This window comes from Micromonas pusilla (assembly GCF_000151265.4).
Source record: "Micromonas pusilla CCMP1545 genomic scaffold MICPUCscaffold_8, whole genome shotgun sequence".
Lineage (NCBI taxonomy): Eukaryota > Viridiplantae > Chlorophyta > Mamiellophyceae > Mamiellales > Mamiellaceae > Micromonas > Micromonas pusilla.
In genome coordinates, this window is record NW_003315889.1 from 454,229 (window position 1) to 473,863 (window position 19,635).

At 68.3% G+C, this 19,635-nt stretch overlaps 11 protein-coding genes across 11 annotated transcripts in view; 5 read left to right on the forward strand and 6 right to left on the reverse strand.

The window, feature by feature from the left end:
* Positions 1 to 113: 113 nt before the first annotated feature.
* Positions 114 to 633, forward strand: MICPUCDRAFT_60060 (uncharacterized protein; the record flags this gene model as incomplete). The annotated part of the gene is made up of 2 exons (XM_003060303.1): positions 114 to 245; positions 391 to 633. The coding sequence occupies 2 exons, from the start codon at positions 114 to 116 to the stop codon at positions 631 to 633; spliced, it is 375 nt and encodes a 124-aa protein (XP_003060349.1).
* A 69-nt stretch (positions 634 to 702) lies between these two features.
* Positions 703 to 2,889, reverse strand: MICPUCDRAFT_60061 (guanylate binding protein; the record flags this gene model as incomplete). Its single annotated transcript, XM_003060601.1, has 1 exon — positions 703 to 2,889. One exon carries the CDS (start codon positions 2,887 to 2,889, stop codon positions 703 to 705), a length of 2,187 nt encoding a protein of 728 aa, XP_003060647.1.
* Positions 2,890 to 3,009: 120 nt separating this feature from the next.
* On the reverse strand, positions 3,010 to 4,632 carry MICPUCDRAFT_60062 (tetratricopeptide repeat-containing protein; the record flags this gene model as incomplete). The annotated part of the gene is made up of 1 exon (XM_003060602.1): positions 3,010 to 4,632. The coding sequence occupies one exon, from the start codon at positions 4,630 to 4,632 to the stop codon at positions 3,010 to 3,012; it is 1,623 nt and encodes a 540-aa protein (XP_003060648.1).
* Positions 4,633 to 4,801: 169 nt separating this feature from the next.
* MICPUCDRAFT_47883 (uncharacterized protein) lies at positions 4,802 to 6,677 on the forward strand. The gene is made up of 3 exons (XM_003060304.1): positions 4,802 to 4,864; positions 5,008 to 5,837; positions 5,950 to 6,677. The coding sequence occupies exons 1-3, from the start codon at positions 4,855 to 4,857 to the stop codon at positions 6,538 to 6,540; spliced, it is 1,431 nt and encodes a 476-aa protein (XP_003060350.1). The 5' UTR covers positions 4,802 to 4,854; the 3' UTR covers positions 6,541 to 6,677.
* Positions 6,678 to 6,724: 47 nt separating this feature from the next.
* Positions 6,725 to 7,186, reverse strand: MICPUCDRAFT_60064 (uncharacterized protein; the record flags this gene model as incomplete). The annotated part of the gene is made up of 1 exon (XM_003060603.1): positions 6,725 to 7,186. One exon carries the CDS (start codon positions 7,184 to 7,186, stop codon positions 6,725 to 6,727), a length of 462 nt encoding a protein of 153 aa, XP_003060649.1.
* Positions 7,187 to 8,081: 895 nt separating this feature from the next.
* MICPUCDRAFT_19393 (uncharacterized protein) lies at positions 8,082 to 9,641 on the forward strand (the record flags this gene model as incomplete). Its single annotated transcript, XM_003060305.1, has 3 exons — positions 8,082 to 8,249; positions 8,421 to 9,109; positions 9,221 to 9,641. Coding segments are annotated over 3 exons (1,278 nt in total), but the record flags the coding sequence as incomplete, so codon positions are not given.
* A 238-nt stretch (positions 9,642 to 9,879) lies between these two features.
* Positions 9,880 to 10,815, forward strand: MICPUCDRAFT_60066 (uncharacterized protein; the record flags this gene model as incomplete). Its single annotated transcript, XM_003060306.1, has 1 exon — positions 9,880 to 10,815. The coding sequence occupies one exon, from the start codon at positions 9,880 to 9,882 to the stop codon at positions 10,813 to 10,815; it is 936 nt and encodes a 311-aa protein (XP_003060352.1).
* Positions 10,816 to 10,925: 110 nt separating this feature from the next.
* MICPUCDRAFT_60067 (uncharacterized protein) lies at positions 10,926 to 11,999 on the reverse strand (the record flags this gene model as incomplete). The annotated part of the gene is made up of 2 exons (XM_003060604.1): positions 10,926 to 11,676; positions 11,863 to 11,999. 2 exons carry the CDS (start codon positions 11,997 to 11,999, stop codon positions 10,926 to 10,928), a joined length of 888 nt encoding a protein of 295 aa, XP_003060650.1.
* A 464-nt stretch (positions 12,000 to 12,463) lies between these two features.
* On the forward strand, positions 12,464 to 14,944 carry MICPUCDRAFT_40918 (uncharacterized protein; the record flags this gene model as incomplete). The annotated part of the gene is made up of 1 exon (XM_003060307.1): positions 12,464 to 14,944. One exon carries the CDS (start codon positions 12,464 to 12,466, stop codon positions 14,942 to 14,944), a length of 2,481 nt encoding a protein of 826 aa, XP_003060353.1.
* A 278-nt stretch (positions 14,945 to 15,222) lies between these two features.
* Positions 15,223 to 16,358, reverse strand: MICPUCDRAFT_60069 (uncharacterized protein; the record flags this gene model as incomplete). The annotated part of the gene is made up of 2 exons (XM_003060605.1): positions 15,223 to 15,970; positions 16,060 to 16,358. 2 exons carry the CDS (start codon positions 16,356 to 16,358, stop codon positions 15,223 to 15,225), a joined length of 1,047 nt encoding a protein of 348 aa, XP_003060651.1.
* Positions 16,359 to 16,491: 133 nt separating this feature from the next.
* MICPUCDRAFT_34584 (type II secretory pathway family protein) overlaps positions 16,492 to 19,635 on the reverse strand; it is a 3,943-nt gene continuing 799 nt past the window's right edge. Inside the window, exon 2 of the mRNA XM_003060606.1 lies at positions 16,492 to 19,279. Within this exon, the coding sequence (XP_003060652.1) occupies positions 16,532 to 19,279 (2,748 nt within the window). The 3' untranslated portion in view covers positions 16,492 to 16,531. The remainder of the gene's footprint in view (positions 19,280 to 19,635) is intronic.

Below are 19,635 nucleotides of genomic sequence, written 5' to 3' on the forward strand. Positions count from 1 at the left end.
TTTTTTTGGTGCCCCTTTTGGTTTCAGACTGCTGGCGCTGCGGTCGCGGTCGTCCAGTCGTCAACGAGAAAATCGCGCGCGGGCCGGCAGTCCAGCGAGACGCGCGGCACGCGATGGCGGACGCCGGGGACCGGCACAACGCGGACGACGTCCCGGACGATGACGAGCTGCTCGAGCCGTGGCAGCGCGTCATGCGCGAGAACGCGAGGAAGGCGAAGGTCGAGCGCTTCGTCGAGCTGTTGCGGGTGCGCGTCGACCCAGATCTATCGATCGCGCGTCGTCGTCAAATCTCGTCGTCGAGCGCCCTTCTCTCTAAGTATCTCTCTCTCTCTCATCGCGTCGTCCTTCTCACATCTTCTTCCTTCTGTCGACCACGTCGCGCGATCGCAGGGGATCTTAGGACCGGACGAGCTCACGAACCTCGCCGCGCTCGTGAGGGACATGGACGCGAAGCACAGGCAGAAGGTGGCGATGAAACGCTGGAGCGAGGAGGAGCGCGCGAGAGAGCTCGAAGACGCCGCAGCGCCCGGGGTGGTCGCGCCGCCGCGGCCGCCGCCGTCGTTCGGGATCCCGGGGATGCACGCTCCGGGGGTGGCGCCGCCGGTGCCGCCGCCGCGACCGCCGCCGTCGTGAGCGAGCGCGGTAGAGAAGACGTGTTAGTCTAGTAGAGTTAGATGAGTCGTCGCGGCGGTCGTTAAGTCGTCAAACGTCCAAGTCGCGGTGTCGCGCGACTTTCCTCTTGTCCGCTCCCCGCTGACCTTTGCGTCCCAGTCTCCGCAGACAGCACCGGAAACACGACCCGAGGCACGGGCAGTACGGCGCCACCGCGAGCACGCACGCGCGGACGCGAACCCACACCAACAGAGCGACCAAACCCCCCCCGAGCAGCGGCCCTAAGATGGTCATGTCCACGAACGGGTTATACGCCGCCACCTCCCACGCCCCCGCGGCGAGGTTCCACCAGCGCGAGTCGAACATGGACTCCCCCGGGGTGATGTACAGCTTCGGCGTGATCTCTAACATCCCGAACAGCGCCCATGACGCGAGCTCGAGTATCCCGACCTTGAACAAGAACCGGAAAATCACGATGCCGGCGATGGACCCCACCAGCAGCCCGTTCAACAGCCGCGCGTTGTACGACTGCATGAACGCCGCGCGCTCGCGGTTCGCCGTGCGCTCTAAGCGCGCGGCGTAAATCTCCCGCGATGGCCCGATGCATTTCTTATCCCAGATCGCCTTGCACGCGCTCGCCTCGTGCTCAAACTTGTGCAACGACGGCAGACGCATCGTCTGCAACGCGACGAGTCCGTCTTCGCACGCGCCGGCGCTCTGTTCGCACTCCCTCCCGGACGCGAACGCGTTCTTCTCGACGCGCGCGTCGTACATCTCCTGAAGGCGCGTCTTGAGAGACGCGGTCGTGACCCTCCCGCGCCCGAACCGCTCCTTCTTGAACGCAGCCGTCGCCGCGGACGCCGCGCGCTCGTGTTCGCTCCGAAGCGCCTCCTCGCGCGCGGGCAACGCGACGGATTCCAACGCGGCGGCGTACGTCCCGAGGTGCCGCTCCAGCGCGTCGCGATTGAACGAGTCCACGACGTTCCCCGCGGACGGGAAGTCGCCCTCGTTCAGCGCTTTCACGCTGCGTTCGATGAGCGCGGCGAGGGTGGGGCCGGTCATGTATTTCCCACCGCCGGCGCCGACGCCGCCGTTCCCGCCGCGATCGAGGAGGTCGCCCAGCCCGTCCTTCGCCTTCGCGTGCTCCAACACCAACTTCGACAGCTTCGTGCGCTGTTTCACGTACGTCGCGTCCAGCTCCGTGTCTTTCAAGTCGCACAGCTTCGTGCGCTGTAAGTGCGGCTGTTTCAACCCGAACGCGGTGGAGTTCTTCGCGAGCGCGGTGAGCGACGTCCGTATGCGATTCAACTCGTCCACGTGCTTGTCCCCCGACGGGTTGTTGACCGGTTTCAGCGCGTCCGCGACCATCTCCCGCACGCCGCCCTCGAGGAAGTCTCTCTGGATCAACCACATGAGCGAGTGCGGGAGGAACGTCCGCAGCTGCGAGTGCGTCGTCTCGTCGTCGTCGTCGCCGTCGCCTTCCCCGCCCACGCCGCCGCCGCCGCCGCCGCCGCCGCCCGCGCGCGCGAAAAATTCCTCCGCCAGCTCCACCGCGAACGACAGCTTCGCGATGTCGCTCTCCTTGACCGTCTCCGGCAGATTATACACCAGCACGGACGCCATGATGCTGCTCAGCGCGAATATCCGATCGTCGTACGCGTCGCTCATCCCCGTCGCTTCGAAGCCCTCCGTGTCCACGTACACGACGGCCGCGTCCGGCTCGCCCGGCGTCGAAGACTTCATCGTCCTCGGCTCTCCCCACACCCACACGCCCTTCGTCTCCGTCTGCCGCGTGTGCCCGACGCCGAAGCCTTCCCCGCACGGCACGCCGAGGAGTTGGTTCAGCAGGAACGACTTCCCGCTGCGGTACGGCCCGATGACGACGACGGGCGCGACCGGGCCTTCTAGCGAGCGAAGCATGTCGAGCCCGTCGCGCTGAGGCGTGAGCTTCGTGCTCTCGCCCTTGGACGGGAGGACGATCGGCAGCGGGCGGTGGCCGCCGCGGACCATGCCGGGCGCGGCGACGTCCGCGGCGGACGATCGCGTCGACGCCGCGCCGCGGATCGGCGCGGGATGGGCGGACTTCGGCGGTGGGGTCCGTCCGGCGACGCCGCGTCCGTTTCCCGGGTCGAGCTTTCGATGGACGCCGCGCTTCGGCGTCGGCGGCGTCGCCACCGCGCCCGTCGCGGCGGCGGGGGCGGGCGCGACGTCCACCGCGTCCGCGCCTGACATCAGCGCGATCGCGAGGACCGCGAGCAGCGGCCCGCGCGCCCGCATCTCGGCGTTCCGGCGTCGGTCGTTGTGTCGGGGAAGATGCGCGCGAACGGACAGAAATCAGTCGGGCGGAACAGCGAATAGATCTGATGGAGTGTTTGCACAAGCGCCTGGCCTCTCTAGCTAGACGCCGACGGACCCTTCGAACCCGAACTTCTTGAACGCGCCCGCGAGCAGCGAGTGCTGGTCCACCACGGCCGCGATCTCGTCCCTGATCTCGTCCGCGCCCTCGTCCGTGAGGAGCCGGTCGAGCACGGGCTCCCACGCCGGCGCCGGCGTCCGCGCGCCGTCCTCAGCCGCCGCGTCCGACGACTTTCCAAACCGGCACCGTCGGAGAATCACAAACGCGCGCGCGGACTCGATCATCTTCGTCGCGAGCTCCTCCTCCTTCCCGTCCTTCCGTTCTCTCTGCACGATCGCGCGCATCATCTGAAGCCTCGCGCGGAAGAGCATGTTCTGCCCGCACAGCGCCCCGAGCGCGCCGGCGTTTCCGAGAATCTTCGCGACCAACATCGTAAACTGCTTCGTCTCCGCGTTCGCGCTGATCTTCGTCCCTTTCGGGTCGTTCAACGGGCTCCCGACCATCCGCAGGACCTGGCACAGCGTCGACAGCAACGTCTGGTGCTGCGCGCGCGTGTTCCACGCCCTGAGCGCGGGGTGGAGGAGGTTGTGTAGCACCCCCGCGGCGGCGCCGGCGAGATCCGCGCCCGCCGCCGCCGCCGCCTTCGCGTCCTCCCCCCCGCCGCTCTCCGCGGCGATGATCGCGCACACCGTGTGCGTGAGCACGTCGAGCATCGTGTCGAACACCCCCGCGTCCAAGAACGCCTCCACCTTTTGGTCCTCGAAGAACCACGCGACGTCCCCGGCGGGCCGTTTCAAAATCTTCTCGAGGTGCGCCGACAGCCACGCGCCTACGGCGTTTACCGCGTCCACGCGCGCGCTCACCGGCTCCGAGGGCGACTTCGCGGTGAGAAGCCACCTCGCGTCGCCGGTCGGGCCAGCCTTCGCTTTCGGGTCCGCCGGCGCGTCCGGGGTGGCGAGGTTCTTCGCTTTCGGGAAGACGAACGGCTTGGACTTCTTCTTCAGGTGCTTCAGCTTCTTCGCGATCTCGGGGTTGGACCCGCCCGGGGTGTGCTTCAGCGAGAGCTCGAACGCCTCCATCGCGCCGTCGTCGTCGTCGTTCGCCTCGAGCGCGCACCCGCGCCGGAAGTAGCCTTTTTCCCACTCCGGTCGGAGCTTCACGCACACGTCCGCGTCCGACAGCGCTTGCTTCACCTGCGCGGAGGGAGAGAGGGACGGACGACGGCGCGCGTGAGAAAAAAGGCACGCGCGCGAGCGGGCGAGAGAGAGAGAGTTGACCGTGGGCACCCTCGGTCCGCGGACGCGCCTTGTTGAGCTTGAGGAACGACGCGCTTCGGTTGCTGAACACCGGGGCGAGCTCGACGCGCTCGGTCGCGTCCTTGCCCGCGGTCTGTGTCGATCGAATCGTCGAGCGAGGGGACGAGGCGGCGTCAGTCGAGCGAGCGAGCGAACGAGCGATCGATCGAGATCCAAAAGCGCGCGCGAAGAGAACTGAAGAAAAACGAAAAGATGACGCGAGGGCGGAGGCCGGGCGCGCGCCTTGATGGCCTTGGTGTACGCCGACGCGGCTTTCAGGAAGTCGCCGCCGCGGAAGTAGTCGTTGCCTTCATCCTTGAGCGCGGCGAGGTCGTTCGGGAGCGGCGGGATCGGGTCGGCGGAACCCATCGCGACGGGCGCGCGAAGGAGTGCCGATCGCTCCGATTATTTTCCGGTTCAAACAGACGATTTTTTGTTGAACGCGGCGGGGCGGGGGAACAAACAGAACGCCGTCGTCGCGGGTCGTTGACGCGCTCGAGCGCTGCCTACATCTCAGTCGCGCGCCCGCTGCCGCACGCGAAACCGCACCCCCTATCGCACTCCACCGCGTCCGTCGCAGTGAGAGTCGACATGGCGCACGGTGCGTCCCCCGCGACGCGATCCCCGTCCCCGATCTCGCGGCGGTTCGTCCCGCATTGGCTGGGGCGCGCGCTCGACGCCGTCCTCGAATTCGTCCTGACGTCCCCGACCGTCGCGCGCGCTCCCCCGCCGTCCTTCTCGCAGTGGCCAAACCCGCGCTCTCGCCCGTGGACACGAGCTCCCCGGGGGATCAGGCGAACTACGAGGCGTCCTCCCCCACGGCCACCTCGAACGCGGGCTCGGCGTGGCAAGACGCGGCGATCTCGCGCACGCCTCCGCCCGCCGCGCGCGAGGCGAGACGATCCATGTCGTTCGCCGAGCGGAGCAAAGCGAACGCGACGACGGAAGCGCCGACGGAAGCGCCGCGACCCGGCGGCGCGGAGCCGATGCCGAACGAGGGCAACCAGGTCGCGAACGTCCGCGCGAGCAACGCGCGATCGTCGTTCGCGACGAACAAGTCGCAGTCCTTCGGCGGAAAGCTCAAGTCCGCGACGGGCGGCGCCGCCGCGGCGGCGCGACAGATGCAGGAACGCCGCAAGAAGCAGCAGCGCAAAGTCCAGGGCGGGAAGCTCCTCCTGATGCAGCTTCAGGAGGAAGCGGGCGCGAAGGAGCCCGCGGTGATGCCCGCGGTGCTCAGAGCGCCGCCGCCAGACCCGCGGTACACGCAACCCACCTTCATGAGCGTGCTGAAGAGCAAGATGTTCGGACAGCCCGCGGTGGACCCGGTGAACGGCCGCGTGGAGCAGGGCGACCCGCACAAGATCAAAAAGTCCGCGGGGTACAAGTTCCGCGCCGCGAAGCGACGGGCGTGGCAGAAGAACACCGGGACGAGCAAGCGCGACGACGAGGACTTCAACACGCTGTGGGGCAGGGTGCAGCGTCAGGAGGCGCTCCTCAACTTGATCCAAAAGGACGGCAAGGCGCGTCCATGCTCACACTGGTCCCCATACGACCGCGTCCGCGTGGTGAACGCCGTTCCTTGAGGACTTTTCCCGGCGTGTATTTCTCTCCGCCCAGGGTCCCTCGCTTTCAACGCCCGACCTCGACGCCTTTCAACTCCACCACTGACGCCTTTCAACTCCGCAGGCGTACGCCAAAGCGATCGACGCGATGCACGCCGCGGCGAGGACGATGGCGGGGCACATCGCGGAGCTCACGGAGATGGACCCGGACGAGCCGTTGCCGGACCCCGGGCCGATATCTCCCGGGGGCACGGGGCCGGTGAGCCGAGAGGCGGTGGTCGATCGCGCCGCGCGTCTGACGGAGGTGATGGACGCGCTCGAAAACGACGTCAAACCGCTGTGCCTCGAGCAGCTCGACAGCGCGGTCGTCGCGCCGGTGTCGCAGCTCGTGGACGACTTCCCGGCGTACGCGCCGTGCGTTGATAAGCGTCGGGCGTACATGCTCGACGTGGACGCGTACGAGAGAAAGTTGGACAAGGCGCGGACGAAGAGCAAAGACCCGGGGATGGCGCCGCATCGAGAGGAGCAGTACGCGAGGGCGCAGAGACGATTCGCGCACTTCAGCGATAAGCTCGTGGAGGACTTGACGCTGTTGGACGCGAACCGGTTCGAGCTCGCGGCGTTCTTGTTGGAGGGTTTCATCGAGACGCAGGATTTCATGATGCAGCGGACGCGGGACGTGCACTCCGTGATCGTGAAGAAGTCCGCCGACTGACGAGCCGAACGACGACGGATGATTCCGCCGCGGGCTGGCGGGGGAGCCGCCGCCCGTCGCCGCGGGATCGATCCATCCGGGGGGGACGCGACGTGAACGTATCACTTTGTATTTAACTCGACCGACTCTATACATCGAGAGACGACCGATCACCGGAACACGCGACGCGCGGGCGGCGGGCGGGTCACTTTTCCTCGACCTCCTTCTCCTCCTCCTCCTCATCCGCGTCTTTGCCGCGTCTCGGCGGCTTCGCGAGACCCTTCACCCCGAGCTTCTCGAGCAGGTCGAACGCCTCGCCCAGCACCTCGACCTCGCTGTCCATGAGCGAGTTGAGGTCGTCCACCGCGCCGTTCATCGCCTTCGTGCGCGAGATCGGGTCCATGGCGTCGTCCTCGTCCGACGGGAACCCCGCGTCCGCGAACGCCGCCATCGCGGACGATATCTTCCCCTCCGGGTCCTCGGACGCTCGCTTTTCGTCGTCGACGTCGACGTCCTCCTCCGCGGCGCGCGCGAGGACGACGCGCGACGCGCGCGCGAGGGCGACGCGGGGGGCGAACGCGCGCGAGGACGTCGTCGCGCGCGCGGCGCCTCGCGAACGAGGCGCGGCGACGCGAACGCGCGCGGCGTGCGAGCACGCTGCGGCCATGGCGCGGACGATGTGTGCGGGGACGGACGCGGCGCGCATCGGTTCGGAAGCGGATGACGCGCTGGAAAGAAGAGAACGACGGAACAGGATAGAATGACGTCGGCGCACACCACGAGGCGCCGACGGCCCGCGAGACGCGTTTTCTCGGCGAGAAAAGCGCCTCGGCAGGTCATCGGGGAGTCGTTAGAAACCCAAGGCGCGCGAACGGAGCCGCGGCATCAGATTGCGCGCGACGCGTCGCGTCATGGTGTTCGTCTAGTCGAGAGTAGCTGAGGGGCTTCATTCAGTGCCGAGGACGGGCGCGCGCGCGATGACGACGCGCTCGCTCGCCGCGGCGTGCCCCCCGTGCGCCGGCATCGCGCGCGCGAGCTCGAATCGATGGCATCGAGTCGCTTCCGGCGCGATCGCGCCGCGGAGATCCGTGTCGTGGGTCGCGCCGCCGACGCGCGCCCTCGAGACGCGCCGCGCGTCGTTCGCGCGAGATGAGCCCGCGAGACGCGCATCGTCGTCGTCGTCGTCGTCGTCCGCGCGCGACGCGCGCGCGACCTCCCCGCGCGGCGTCGACGATCGCGGAACGCGCGTCCGTTCCAGCGCGGACGACGACGGAGCCCGCCCTTCGAGCAAGATCGGAAGCCAGGACGACCTCGACGCGAAGGCGGCGTCGCGCGGCAACGCGGCGCGCGCGCGAAAGACGCCCAAGAAGAAGACGCCGTCGTCGTCGTCGTCGTCGCCGAGATCTCGACGACCCGGCGCGTCCGCGGACGGCGGCGACGGCGCGCCGTCGAAGGCGACGACCGCGAGGAATAAACGAAGAGACCGCGCGAAGAAGACGCGAACGACGACCGCGGGGGGGGAGGGACCCGGACCCGGCGGCGTCGGGGACGCGAACGCGAGCGGGCGAGGGAAGCTGCTCACCGCGGACGAAGAGAAAGAGCTCGGCGGCGCGATCCAGCAGCTCCTTCGAATCGAGGCGATGGAGAACGAGCTCGTGGAGGCGTCCATCGCGGAGGAGCTCAGGAGGGATAAAGCCGCCGCCGCCGCCGCGGACAGAGGCGAGATCGTCGTCTCGGACGTCTTCTCGAAAGATTTCGGAAAAGCGAAGAAGGCTGCCGGCGGCGGCGGCGGCGGCGGCGGCGCGACGACGTCGACGTCCCCGGGCCGCGATAAGAACGCGCCCGCGTTCCGACGCGCGCTCGCCGCCGCGCTAGGGTATACCGGCGCGAACGCGCTGAAGACCGCGATCGACGCCGGGCAGAACGCGCGGCGGCAGCTCGTCGTGAAGAACGTCGGTCTCGCGTACAGCATCGCCCGCGACGTGTTCGAAAAGTTAAACCACGCCGACCGCGGGTTACTCTCCGTGTCCGACTTGGCGCAAGAAGGCTGCGCGGGGCTCGCGCAGGCTGCGGATAAGTTCGATCCCTCGCGCGGGTACAAGTTCAGCACGTACGCGTACAACTGGACGAGGAAGTACGTCGTGAACGCGATTCAAAACAACGGGCGGACGATTCGGTTGCCGATTCACATGCACGAGATCATGCAACGCGCGAAGAAAGCGACCAGGGAGCTCACGCAGAAGCACGGCCGCGCGCCCACGGACGAAGAGATGTCGCGAACGCTCGGCGTCCCCGTATCGCGCGTCCAGGAGATCAACGACTGGGCCCGGAGCACGTTATCCCTCGACGTCGGCGGCGGCGGCCGCTCCTCCGACGACGGCGACGGCGGCGCGGAGGGAATGATGGACGGCATCGTCTTCGCGTTGGGAAGCAAGGACGGCAAGGACGGGATGTTATCCCCGCACGAGGCTGCGGAGGCGGACATGGAGGCGGACTTGCTCCGCAGAGATCTCGAGGAAGCGTTCGCGACGCTGCTCCCGCGCGAGGCGTTCGTGCTCCGGCACCGGTTCGGTCTCGCGGCGGCGGCGTCGTCCACGGCGAATCATCACGGCGACGGCGGCGAGGGGTGGCTCAAAGCGACCGCGGAGGAGGTGGAGAAGACGATGAAAGAGGCGAAGAAAACCTCGGAGGGGCCTTCGAGGACCGCGCTCGGCACCCTGCTCGGTGTTTCGCACGAGACCATACGCACGTACGAACGCCGCGCGCTGGAGAAGCTCAAGCAGCCGTCGCGAGCGGCGCGATTCGTGCGGTACCTCGACAAGGAGGACGTCGAGAGGTACACCGAGGCGCAAGGCGCGAAGGGCGCGGAGGAGCTCGCGAACGCGCTCTCCGCGGCTCTCGTCGCCGCGGACGCGAAAGCCGGCGGCGGGCGCATCGCGCGAAGGAGAAACCCCGCGACGACGCCGTCGCCGATGATTGACCTCGCGTCCGACGGCGGCGGCGGCGGCGGCGGCGGGAAAGCCGCGGCGACGACGAAGCCGCGGCGCGCGCGGCGCCCGAGGAAGGTGGACAAAAGCGCGGAGAGCGAGGCGACCGTGGAGATGACCGTGGAGGTCAAGTGATACGTTAGCGGTGGTGAATGCAAGCATGGGACAAGTTAGTTTTTTTAATGCGATCGTTGGTAAGGTACACGTCCGCGCGGCGACGCGCGGCGACGCCGTCTCTCATCGCGAAAACAGAATTCCCAGAAGAAGAGACGAGTTGCACGACTGCTGAAACGGCCGAGCTCGCGTCACGAAAGGACCACGAGATTTCGAGGCCGCGGTCCCCGCACTTGCGCGCGCGCGAGCGACCCCGGCCATGGGGTTGTTCAGCCCGCGCAAGGCGAAGAAGCCACCGCCGGCGATAGCGGAGGACGAGGATCCCCCGCCGCCGCCGCCGCCGCCGCCGAAACCGAACGCGTTCAAGAAGTCCGCGACCGCGATGAAGGCGAACGCGAAGCTGCAGCGACTGAATCCCGTGACGTACGCGAAGACGGCGGAGCGCGAGTACCGCGCGGCGCGCGCCGCGCTCGCGCGTCGCGAGGCCGAGCTCAAGCAGTGCGAGAAACGCGTCGCGAACAAGCAGCTCGCGTACGAGTACCAAGAGAGAGAGCTCGCGTGGCACCTGCAGAGCTTGCGCGCGGAGCTGGCGGACGCGAGAGACCACGGCGCGAAGAAGCACGAGGAGGACGTCATGGATCTCGTGGACGACGCCGACGCGCGCGCGAAGCAGCTGAAGAAACTCAGAGCGCCGGGAGGGTGCCCCGCGGTGGAGGCGCTCACGGCGCGCATCGAGGAGTTGAACGTCGAGATCGTGAACTTGACGAAGAGCGCGGAGAAGTGGAAGGACGTGTGGGAGGAGCGAGGCGGGGACGTCTCGTCGGAGGAGGAGGAGGAGGAGGTGAAGGAGGAGGAGGCGGCGGAGGCGCCGGCGCCGGCGAAGCCGCGGACGCCGGAGCGGGCGCCGCCGCGCGCGCCGAGCGGGGAGAAGGAGAACAAGAGAGAACAACAGGCCGCGTCGAAGAAGAAGAAATCTTCGAAGATGACGCCGCAGAAGAGCCCGCCGAAGCGGAACGAGGCGCAGATACGAGCCATCGTCGCGAGGATGCAAAACCGCGACGGCCCGAAAAAGTCGCTGTGGCGAAAAGGCGCGTACGAGGGACATAAACCGATACCGACGCGCGGTGGCGTTCCCATCAAACCCCGCGAGTCGACGAAACAGAAGAACGAGAGCGGCGCGTGCGTCGTGATGTGACGCGCGCGGTAGCGGACAACGCGGTAGCGGAATAGCGTAGACGTGTAGCGATAGATATACACACATTCGTTCGGACGCGCGCGCGGCTTTCGCGCCGCCGCCGTTGCGCGTCAGTAGAATCCAAACTCGTCGTCCATGCCGTAGTGCGTCCCCCCCGACGCCCGCGCGATCCTCTGCCTCACCTCCATCGCGGACTCGATCTCGCCCTCTCTCTCGACGCTCCCGAACTTCACGCTGTTCCCCATGCTCTGCTCGTTGAACACGACCACCGGCGCCTCCCTCCGCCTCCCCGCGAGAGACGCGTCGTCGGGCATCACGTCCGGATTGCCTTCGTCGTCCAGTCGCATGTGGCCTTGGCCCCCCGCGACGAGCTTCCCCCGGCGCGACGGCGCGCACCCGCTCGCGTCGGTTTCCATGTTCAGGTGATCCGGCGTGTGCCCGTACGGGTTCGTCTGGCGGTTGCGCAGGTCGTGCGAACCGAACACCTCGTGCGCGGCGCTGCCGTCGTCTTTGGTTTTCATCTCGTGCGCGATTCGCGCGTACGCAGCCTTGGATATCGACGGGTCGTAGCTCGCGGGGTCCATGAACGCAGCCTGCGGGGTGAGCTCTTTCAGCGTGAACACGGTGTAGAGGTTCTCCATCATGTCGATCGCGCAGCCGTGGTACTCTTTGATGACGCCGTCCACGAGTTTCGGGTTCAGCGCCGCCCGGGGCATGACGCGAAGGAAAAACTTGGTCAGCATCGCCCAGTTGTGCTTCCGGAACGCGGTGGACGACCCGGTCTCGAACGAGTGCAGCGCGAGCTCGGAGGGGAAGTACCGCGAGCAGATCTCCGCGACGACGTACCCGTTCGCGATGTCCCTGCGGCGTGTCCGGGTGCGGGTGGAGGGGATGGGGGGTTGGAGGGGGTCGCGGGGGTCGGGGGTCGACCGCCGGGTCGCGGCGCGGCGCGGCGGTCAATCTCGCTTCGTGCCACGAACGACGCGCGAGCCTTTTCGGGATTAATCGATTCTCGACGACGACCGCGAGAAGGGACGCGCGACGCACCGTCGCACGTCGCGCACGCTGTGCGACAAGTCCAGGCCCTGGACCCACTTTAAGACCTCGCGTCGCAGCGCGCGGTCCGGATTCGCGCGGAAGTACCCGAACATCGAGCCGTCGTCGGGGTCGATCGATCGCGGCATCTCTCTCGCTTCGTTCGCCTTCCCGCTCGCGCTCGCTTTCCCCTCGTCGTCGGACGGGACGTTTTCGATTCGACGCGACCCGGCGGGTTCGTCCGCGTCCGACGCGCGTGCGTCGCGCGCGCGCGGTGTGCGCTCCTGTCCTCGCCGCCGCGAGAGCGCGACCGAGGTCGAGGCCGTGCGGCGGTCGCGCGAGAGTGCGGACGCCGCGCGCGGAAGGGGCGGTTTCGACGACCGAAGAAATCGTGGTCTTCTTCTGTTTGCTGACGTGCTGACGGGCGTCGCGTCGCGTCGCATGGCGTGCTGTGGGCACTCTCATCGTCATTCGTCCGCCGCGCCGACCGAACGGATCTGGCCGGCGACGCGCGCTCCAGACCGCGCCCTCCCTCCCCGCGCGACCGACGCGACGCGACGCGCGTCGTCGTCGTCGTCGTCGTCGTCGTCGCCCCGTCCATCGCCGGCGCGTCATGTCCTCCGGGGGGAGCGCGCCGACGCCGATGAAGATGGCGAACGGCGACCCCGCGCCCGAGTTCGCGGTCCGAGAGGCGATCCGTCTCGACCTCGCGAAGAGACTCATCGCGACGCTGGAGGCGGCGAACCTCGACGACGTCGCGACCGCGGCGCCGCTCGATCGCGCGGAGCTCGCGCGTCAAGCGCGCGCGAAGCTGCAGTACGACTTCCCGCTGATGCGCGCCGAGGAGCTGGACGCGCTGACCGCGGAGCTCCTGTCGGAGGATGGGGAGGTGGGCGGCGGCGGCGATCGTCGCGGCGGCGTCCGCGCGGCGGTGACGTCGCGGCTCGTGTCCGCCGCGATCGAGGGCGCGTCGAGACCCGCGCCGGGGGGGTCGTCGGGCGCGCCGACGATCGAGTCCGCGACCGCCGCCGCCGCCGCGGAGGGCGACGACGACGCGCGCGGCGACGAGGAAAAAGCGCGCGACCGCGACCGCGACCGCGACCGCGACCGCGACGCCGCCGACGACGCCGCGGCGACGGACGTCCGCGCGGCGTACCAGCGCCTGTGCGCGGCGCTGTTGATCCACCTCCCGCTCCGCGTCGCGAGGATGGAGGACGCCGACGCGGACGCGCTGCTGGGGGGCTACGTCCGCGAGCTCGACCCGGTCGCGGAGACGACGAACGACGACGCCGCCGACGACGCCGACGACGCCGACGACGACGCGGCGACGGCGGCGGCGCCCGCCGCCGCGCCGCCGAACGACGACGCCGATCTCGACCCGGGGTCCGACTCCGAGGAGTGGGAACCCCTGGAGCGCGACCCGTCGACCGCGCCGTCCGCGCGCGCGCCGACGCCGCCGGACGCCGACGCGGCGATGACTCCCGGCGACCGCGTCGACGCGAAGCTCCTGGACCTCCTCTCTCGGACGTCATCCGCGTGCTTCTCCGACGGCGGTGAAAACGCACGGTTCACGGCCGTTTCGACCTCCTCCTCCTCCGCGTCGTCCGTCTGGGACGATCCCACGACGACGACGGCGTGCGTGGAGCTGATCGAGACGCTCGCGCGCGCGTCCGCGCGTCCCCGCCGATGCGCGTGTCGCCTGCTCCCGCTGAGGACGCTTCGAGACCGCTGGGCGACGCGCGGCCCCCCCGGGGAGAGGGATCGAGAGACGAGAGACGCGCTCCCTCGCGTCCTCGCCGCGCTCGGGTTCCGATCGCGACGGCGCGGAGAGGCGGTGGCGGCGAGGTCGTGGTCGAGGTCGAGGTCGGACGACGACGCGAGCTCCCCGGGCGGCGCGGAGGACGTGGACGCGGCGTTGGACCTCCTGTCGACCGCGTGCGCGAGTCTCGGCGGCGTCGGTCTCGGGGCAGCCGCCGCCGCCGCCGCCGCCGTCAAAACGCGCGGCGCGTCGCCGCACGAGGTGGGCTTTAGCAGCCCCGGGCGCGCGCTGTGGTCGCACGTCCACGCGCATCTCGGCGTCGTCGCGGAGACGTTCGAGTCCATCGCGGAGGCGGTCACCGTGCGGAAGGCGAACGACGACGCGAGGGTCGCGGCGGCGGCGGCGACGGCGAAGGACCCCCGGTGGCGAATGAATTCCGCCGCGTGCGCCGTCGTCGTCGCGTTCTACGTCTCGCACGCGGGCGGGAACGCTCGCGTCGGCGAGTCTCTCCTCGAGACCGGCGCGCTGCGAGCCGCGTGCGCGTGCTTCGTCGCGAGCGGGGTCGCGTCGTCGCCCCACGCGGAGGCGCTGCGGCGGCTGCTGCTTCTCGCCGCGGCGGCGGCGCCGGAGGCGGCGAGATGGATCGTCGCCGTCCCCGGCGCGCGCGCGGCGGTGGAAACCGACGACGCGTTCCTCGACGGCGGCGCGCTCGCCGCGCACGGCGCGCTCTGGGAGCTCGTGCTCCCCGCGCCGGGCGCGAGCGCGACGGACGCGGAGCGCGTCGCCGCGGGGAGGATGGCGAGGGCGCTGGACGCGGCGACGCCGGCGACGGCGGTGGCGGCGCTCAGGGTGTTACGCGCGACGCAACGCGCGGCGAAATCGCGCGGCGGCGGCGACGGGTTATGGCGGAAAGGCGGCGCGTTCGACGCCGCGCTGAGGGCGGCGCAGACGGCGCTCGCGAGCGCGCTCGCGGCGGCGAGCCGCGCGAGGGACGTCGAGGGCGCGATCGGCGGACGCGCGAGGAAGACGTCCGGGAGCGACGACGACGACGCGTCCGACGACGAATCCGACGACGAATCCGACGCCGACGCGGCGGTGGAGGCGGGGGCGATCGTCGCGGCTGCGGCGGCGGCGATGGCGGACGGCGGCGGCGGCGGCGGGGGTGATACTGACGGGGAGGCAGCGAAGCGACTCGAGGAGAGAAGCGCGAGCGCGCGAGAGGGGTTCAATCCGGAGCTGGAGAAGGACCGCGAGGCGGCGGCGGCGGCGTTGCGGGCGTTGAAGGAAATTCTCGGCGCCGCGGACGGCGGCGGCGGGACGCGGAAGTGCGACTGACTGATGAGAGGCCGCGAGCGCGCGCTGCTCAGACTATTTTTAAACGAACGCGACGGAGTCGGTGTCTTCATCATTCAAGCGCGCATCGCGCGCGGTTCTCGGATCTTTCGCGCCTACTCGCGGTGCGCGGACTCGAGCAGCTTGCGTCGCCCAGCCGCGAGCTTCGGGACGTTGAAGTACGGGGTGGAGTTGAAAGGCGTCAGTTGGAGTTGAAAGGCGTCGAGGTGTGTCGGGATTGAAAGCGAGGGGTGGGCGGAGAGACACGCCGGGAAAAGTCCTTAAGGATCGGCGTTCACCACGCCGCCGCGGTCGTATGGGAACCAGTGTATAGAACGCACCTTCGGGACGTTGAAGTACGTCCCCGCGCCGCCGCAGCGGCTGCCCGCGAACGTGCAGCCTCGTATGACCTGGTTCACGCCCATGCCGCCGCGTCCGAACCCGCGGCCGCCGAGTGCGCCTCCGCGGCCGAGGCCGGGGCCGCCGATGCCGCCGCCGATGCGACCGCCGCCGATGCGACCGCCGCCGATGCCGCCGCCGCCGATGCGGAGCAGGCGGCGGCGGCGGTTGGCGGGCTCCGGCGCGGGCGCGGGCGCGCCGGCGGCGTCCTCGTCCGTCGGCTCGGTCTCCTCCGCCTCCTCCATCATCTTCTCGACCTCGTCCGCGTCCAAGATCTCGAGGTGGATCGTCGGCACGCTCATCGTCTCGCCCTTTGCCTTCATCTCCTCGTGCGTCGTCTTCAGGTACTCGATCGGCTCCGCGCCGTAGAGGAGGACTTCGCCCTCGCGCCCGGTGGTCGTGTTCGCGGAGAGGAGCTCGCAGAAAGCGCCGGTTTTCTCCGCCGCCTCCGGGGCCGCGTCGGCTTCGCCGCACGGGTGATCGCCCGGCGCGCCGGGGTGGGGGTCGTCGCCGACGCAGTTCTCCGGCTTCGCGTGCCCGCAGACGAGGAAGATGTGGCGTTCGTCCGCGTCGAGGTCGTTCGCGACTTTGATGAAATCCAGCGTGAAGTCGTTCGACTCCGTCGGGAACCTCGAGTGAGAAAAAAAGAAGCGAAAAGCGTCAGTGGAAACCTTGGAACGCGCGACAAGACCCGGCTCGAAGCGCGCGGAGAAGCGCACAGCAGATACCGGTGGATGCCATGGCGAGGGACGGAGACGCACTGGATCATCGCGAAGCTCTTCTTCATGACGTCACCGGTCTCGCGCGACGCAAACCTCTGAAAGTGCGTCGTCTCCGCGTCCATGCCGAGCTCGTCCATGATCTCCGTGACGTCCTCTCGCACGCCCGCGCTCACCTCTTCGAGCGCGGTCATGATCATCGACCCGGTCAAGGACGGGACGTCCTCCGCGACAGCGGTGGACGCGACGAGCGCGAGCGCGAGGACGAGGACGAGGACGAACGAGAAGATGTTTTTCATGAGCGCGATATCGCGTGCGGCACGCGCGTGGAGGTGTGACGAGCACCCCCCCCCCCCATTGGATCGAACGATTGGATCGAACGAGGAAAGTGAGTGGTAGCCCTCGAGTGGCTCTCGAGCGGTCCGAGAGCGTGTGCGTACGTGCTGTTCGGATTCAACCAAGACAAAAGAAATTATTTCTTCTTCCGCGAGCCCTTCCCCGCGCTCGCGGTGACCACCTCCGCCTCCACGGGCTGCCCGTCGCCAACCTCCGGGAACTCCCCCTCCGCCGCGCCCGCGTCCGCGCTCGACCCTTGCGGCGGCTCCACCTGCGCCTCCGCCGGGTTTTCCTTCACTCTCTTCGGCTGGAACTGATACACGCTGTAGATGACGTTCCTTCGAATCTGCGCCATCATCTCGACGAAGAGGTTGTATCCCTCGAGCTTGTACTCGATGAGCGGGTCCTTCTGCGCGTACCCGCGGAGTCCCACCGCCTGCTGCACGAACTTGATCGCCTGGAGGTGCTCCTTCCACAAGTTATCCGTCTGCGACAACACGAAGAACCTCTCCGCTTCGCCCATCAGACCGGGTTGCGCGGCTTCGACTTCTTGGCGTTTCGTGACGTACGCGTCCTTCCCGCGTTTGACGAGGTAGTCTCGCACGCCGTCGATCCCTCCCTCGTCCGCCTTGGCTCGCAAGTCCGCCTCGTCGATGTCCGCCATGAAGTAGCAGTACTGCGCCATCTTCTCCGCGAGACCCTTCAGAGGCCACTCCGAGGGAGCCACGGACGGATCGAGGTTCGCGTTGACGATGTCGTCCACGGTGAGCTCCGCGTACTCGAGCATCTGCTGTTGCAGGTCCTCGGGCTTGGCGCTCAGCGCGCGTCTGCGTTCGAAGTAAATCTTCTCGCGCTGCGAGTTCAACACCGCGTCGTAGTCGAACAGCTGCTTGCGGATGTCGTAAAAGTACGTCTCGACCTTCTTCTGCGCGGTGTCCAGGGACGACGTCAGCATCCCGGACTCGATCGGCATGTCGTCGATTTGAAACGCGGACATCAGGCTCTGGATCTTTTCGCCGCCGAAGATGCGAAACAGATTATCCTCCAGGGAGAGGAAGTACCGCGTGCTTCCCGGGTCACCCTGGCGCCCCGCGCGCCCGCGGAGCTGGTTATCCACGCGTCTCGACTCGTGACGCTCCGTGCCGACGACGTGGAGGCCGCCGAGGCCGACGACCTCCACCTTCTCCGCGCTCGTCACCGCCTTGAACTCTTTTTCGATCTCGTTGAACGCCTCGCGAATCGCGAGCGTCCCGGGCTCCTCCGTCGGCGCCTTCTCGCACGCGAAAGAGAGCTTATCCTCCGCGTCGAACGCGCCAATGGACCGCGCGCCCCAGGCGTCGACCGCGGTGTCCACCGCGGACTTGAGCAGCGCCTCCGTGGCCGGGGATAAGTCGCACGGGTACAAGCCGTCCTTCACCTTCCACTTGTCGGCGTTGGCGCCGCCGAGAGACTTCTTCTCGAACGCGATGTCCCCTTCCTCGGGCTCGACAATCTTCGGGAGGAGCGCCTCGCGGATCTTCAGACGCGCCATGAACTCTGCGTTCCCACCGAGGAGGATGTCCGTGCCGCGTCCGGCCATGTTCGTCGCGATCGTGACGGCGCCCTTCCTGCCGCTCTGCGCGACGATTTCCGCCTCGCGTTCGACGTTCTCCGGCTTGGCGTTCAAGAGCTCGTATCCGATGCCGTCCTCGTCGAGGAGGCGGCCGATCTCCTCGGACCTCTCCACGGACGTCGTGCCCACGAGCACGGGTCGGCCTTTCTTGTGCATACGCGCGATCTCTCTCCGCACCGCGTTCCACTTCCCGGGTTCGTTCCGGAAGACGACGTCTTGGCTGTCCTCTCGCGCGACGGATCTGTTCGTCGGGACGACTTGCACGGAGAGGTCGTAGATGTTGTTAAACTCCGTGAGCTCCGTCTCCGCGGTGCCGGTCATCCCGCCGAGCTTCGGGAACGTGCGGAAGAACGCCTGGTACGTCACGGACGCGATCGTGACCGTCTCGTTCTGAATCGGGAGCCCCTCTTTCGCTTCCACGGCTTGGTGTAAGCCGTCGCTCCAGCGTCGGCCGACCATCGTGCGGCCGGTGAACTCGTCCACGATGATGACCTCGTTGCTCTTGATGATGTAGTTGACGTCCTTCAGCTGCAGCTCTTTCGCTTTCAGGGCGTTGATGATGTACAGCGCCCACTGCGTCCGCGGGTCGTACAGGTCGTCCACCTGAAGGAGATCCTCCGCGGCTTCGTAGCCCTCCTCCGTGAGAAGGATGCTCTTCTGCTTCTCGTCGACTTTGTAGTGGTAGTCCTTCTCGAACGCGTCCGCGATCTTCGCGGACTGGATGTACCGCTCGGACGGCTTGTCCGCGATGCCGGAGATGATGAGCGGCGTGCGCGCTTCGTCGATGAGGATGGAGTCCACCTCGTCGATGACGCAAAAGTTGAAATCTCTCAACACGAGCTCCGCCGGGGACTGCGCGAGGTTGTCTCTGAGGTAATCGAAACCGAGCTCGGAGTTCGTGACGTACGTCACGTCCGAGCTGTACCCCTCGCGCCGCTCCTCCTCCGCCATCCCAGCCTGGATGAGCCCGCACGTGAGCCCGAGGAACTTGTGCACCTGACCGATCCACTCGCAATCGCGTCGCGCGAGGTAATCGTTCACGGTGACGACGTGCACGCCCTTCCCGCCGAGGGCGTTGAGGTACGCGGGCAGCGCGGACACGAGGGTCTTACCCTCGCCCGTTCGCATCTCCGCGATCTGCCCTTCGTGAAGGATCATCCCGCCGATGAGCTGGACGTCGAACGGGCGAAGCCCGAGGACGCGGTCGCTCGCCTCGCGGACGACGGCGAACGCCTCGACGAGGAGGGAGTCCAAGTCCGCGCCCGCGCGCACCTTGCCCTGAAGCTCCGTCGTCTTCGCGCGCAGCTCGTCGTCCGACAGCTTCGCGATCGCGGGCGCGAGCGCGTTGATCGCGTCGACGCGGTCCTTGTACCTCGCCGCGGTCTTCGCGCTCGGGTCGCCCTTCATGAGGCCGTCCACGCCCTTCTTGAGCTGGTCGAAGATGGCGTCGCATCGCAGCGGCGCGCCGCGGACGGGGCGGCGGCGCGCCGCTGCGATGCGACGCCATCTTCGACCAGCTCAAGAAGGGCGTGGACGGCCTCATGAAGGGCGACCCGAGCGCGAAGACCGCGGCGAGGTACAAGGACCGCGTCGACGCGATCAACGCGCTCGCGCACGCGATCGCGAAG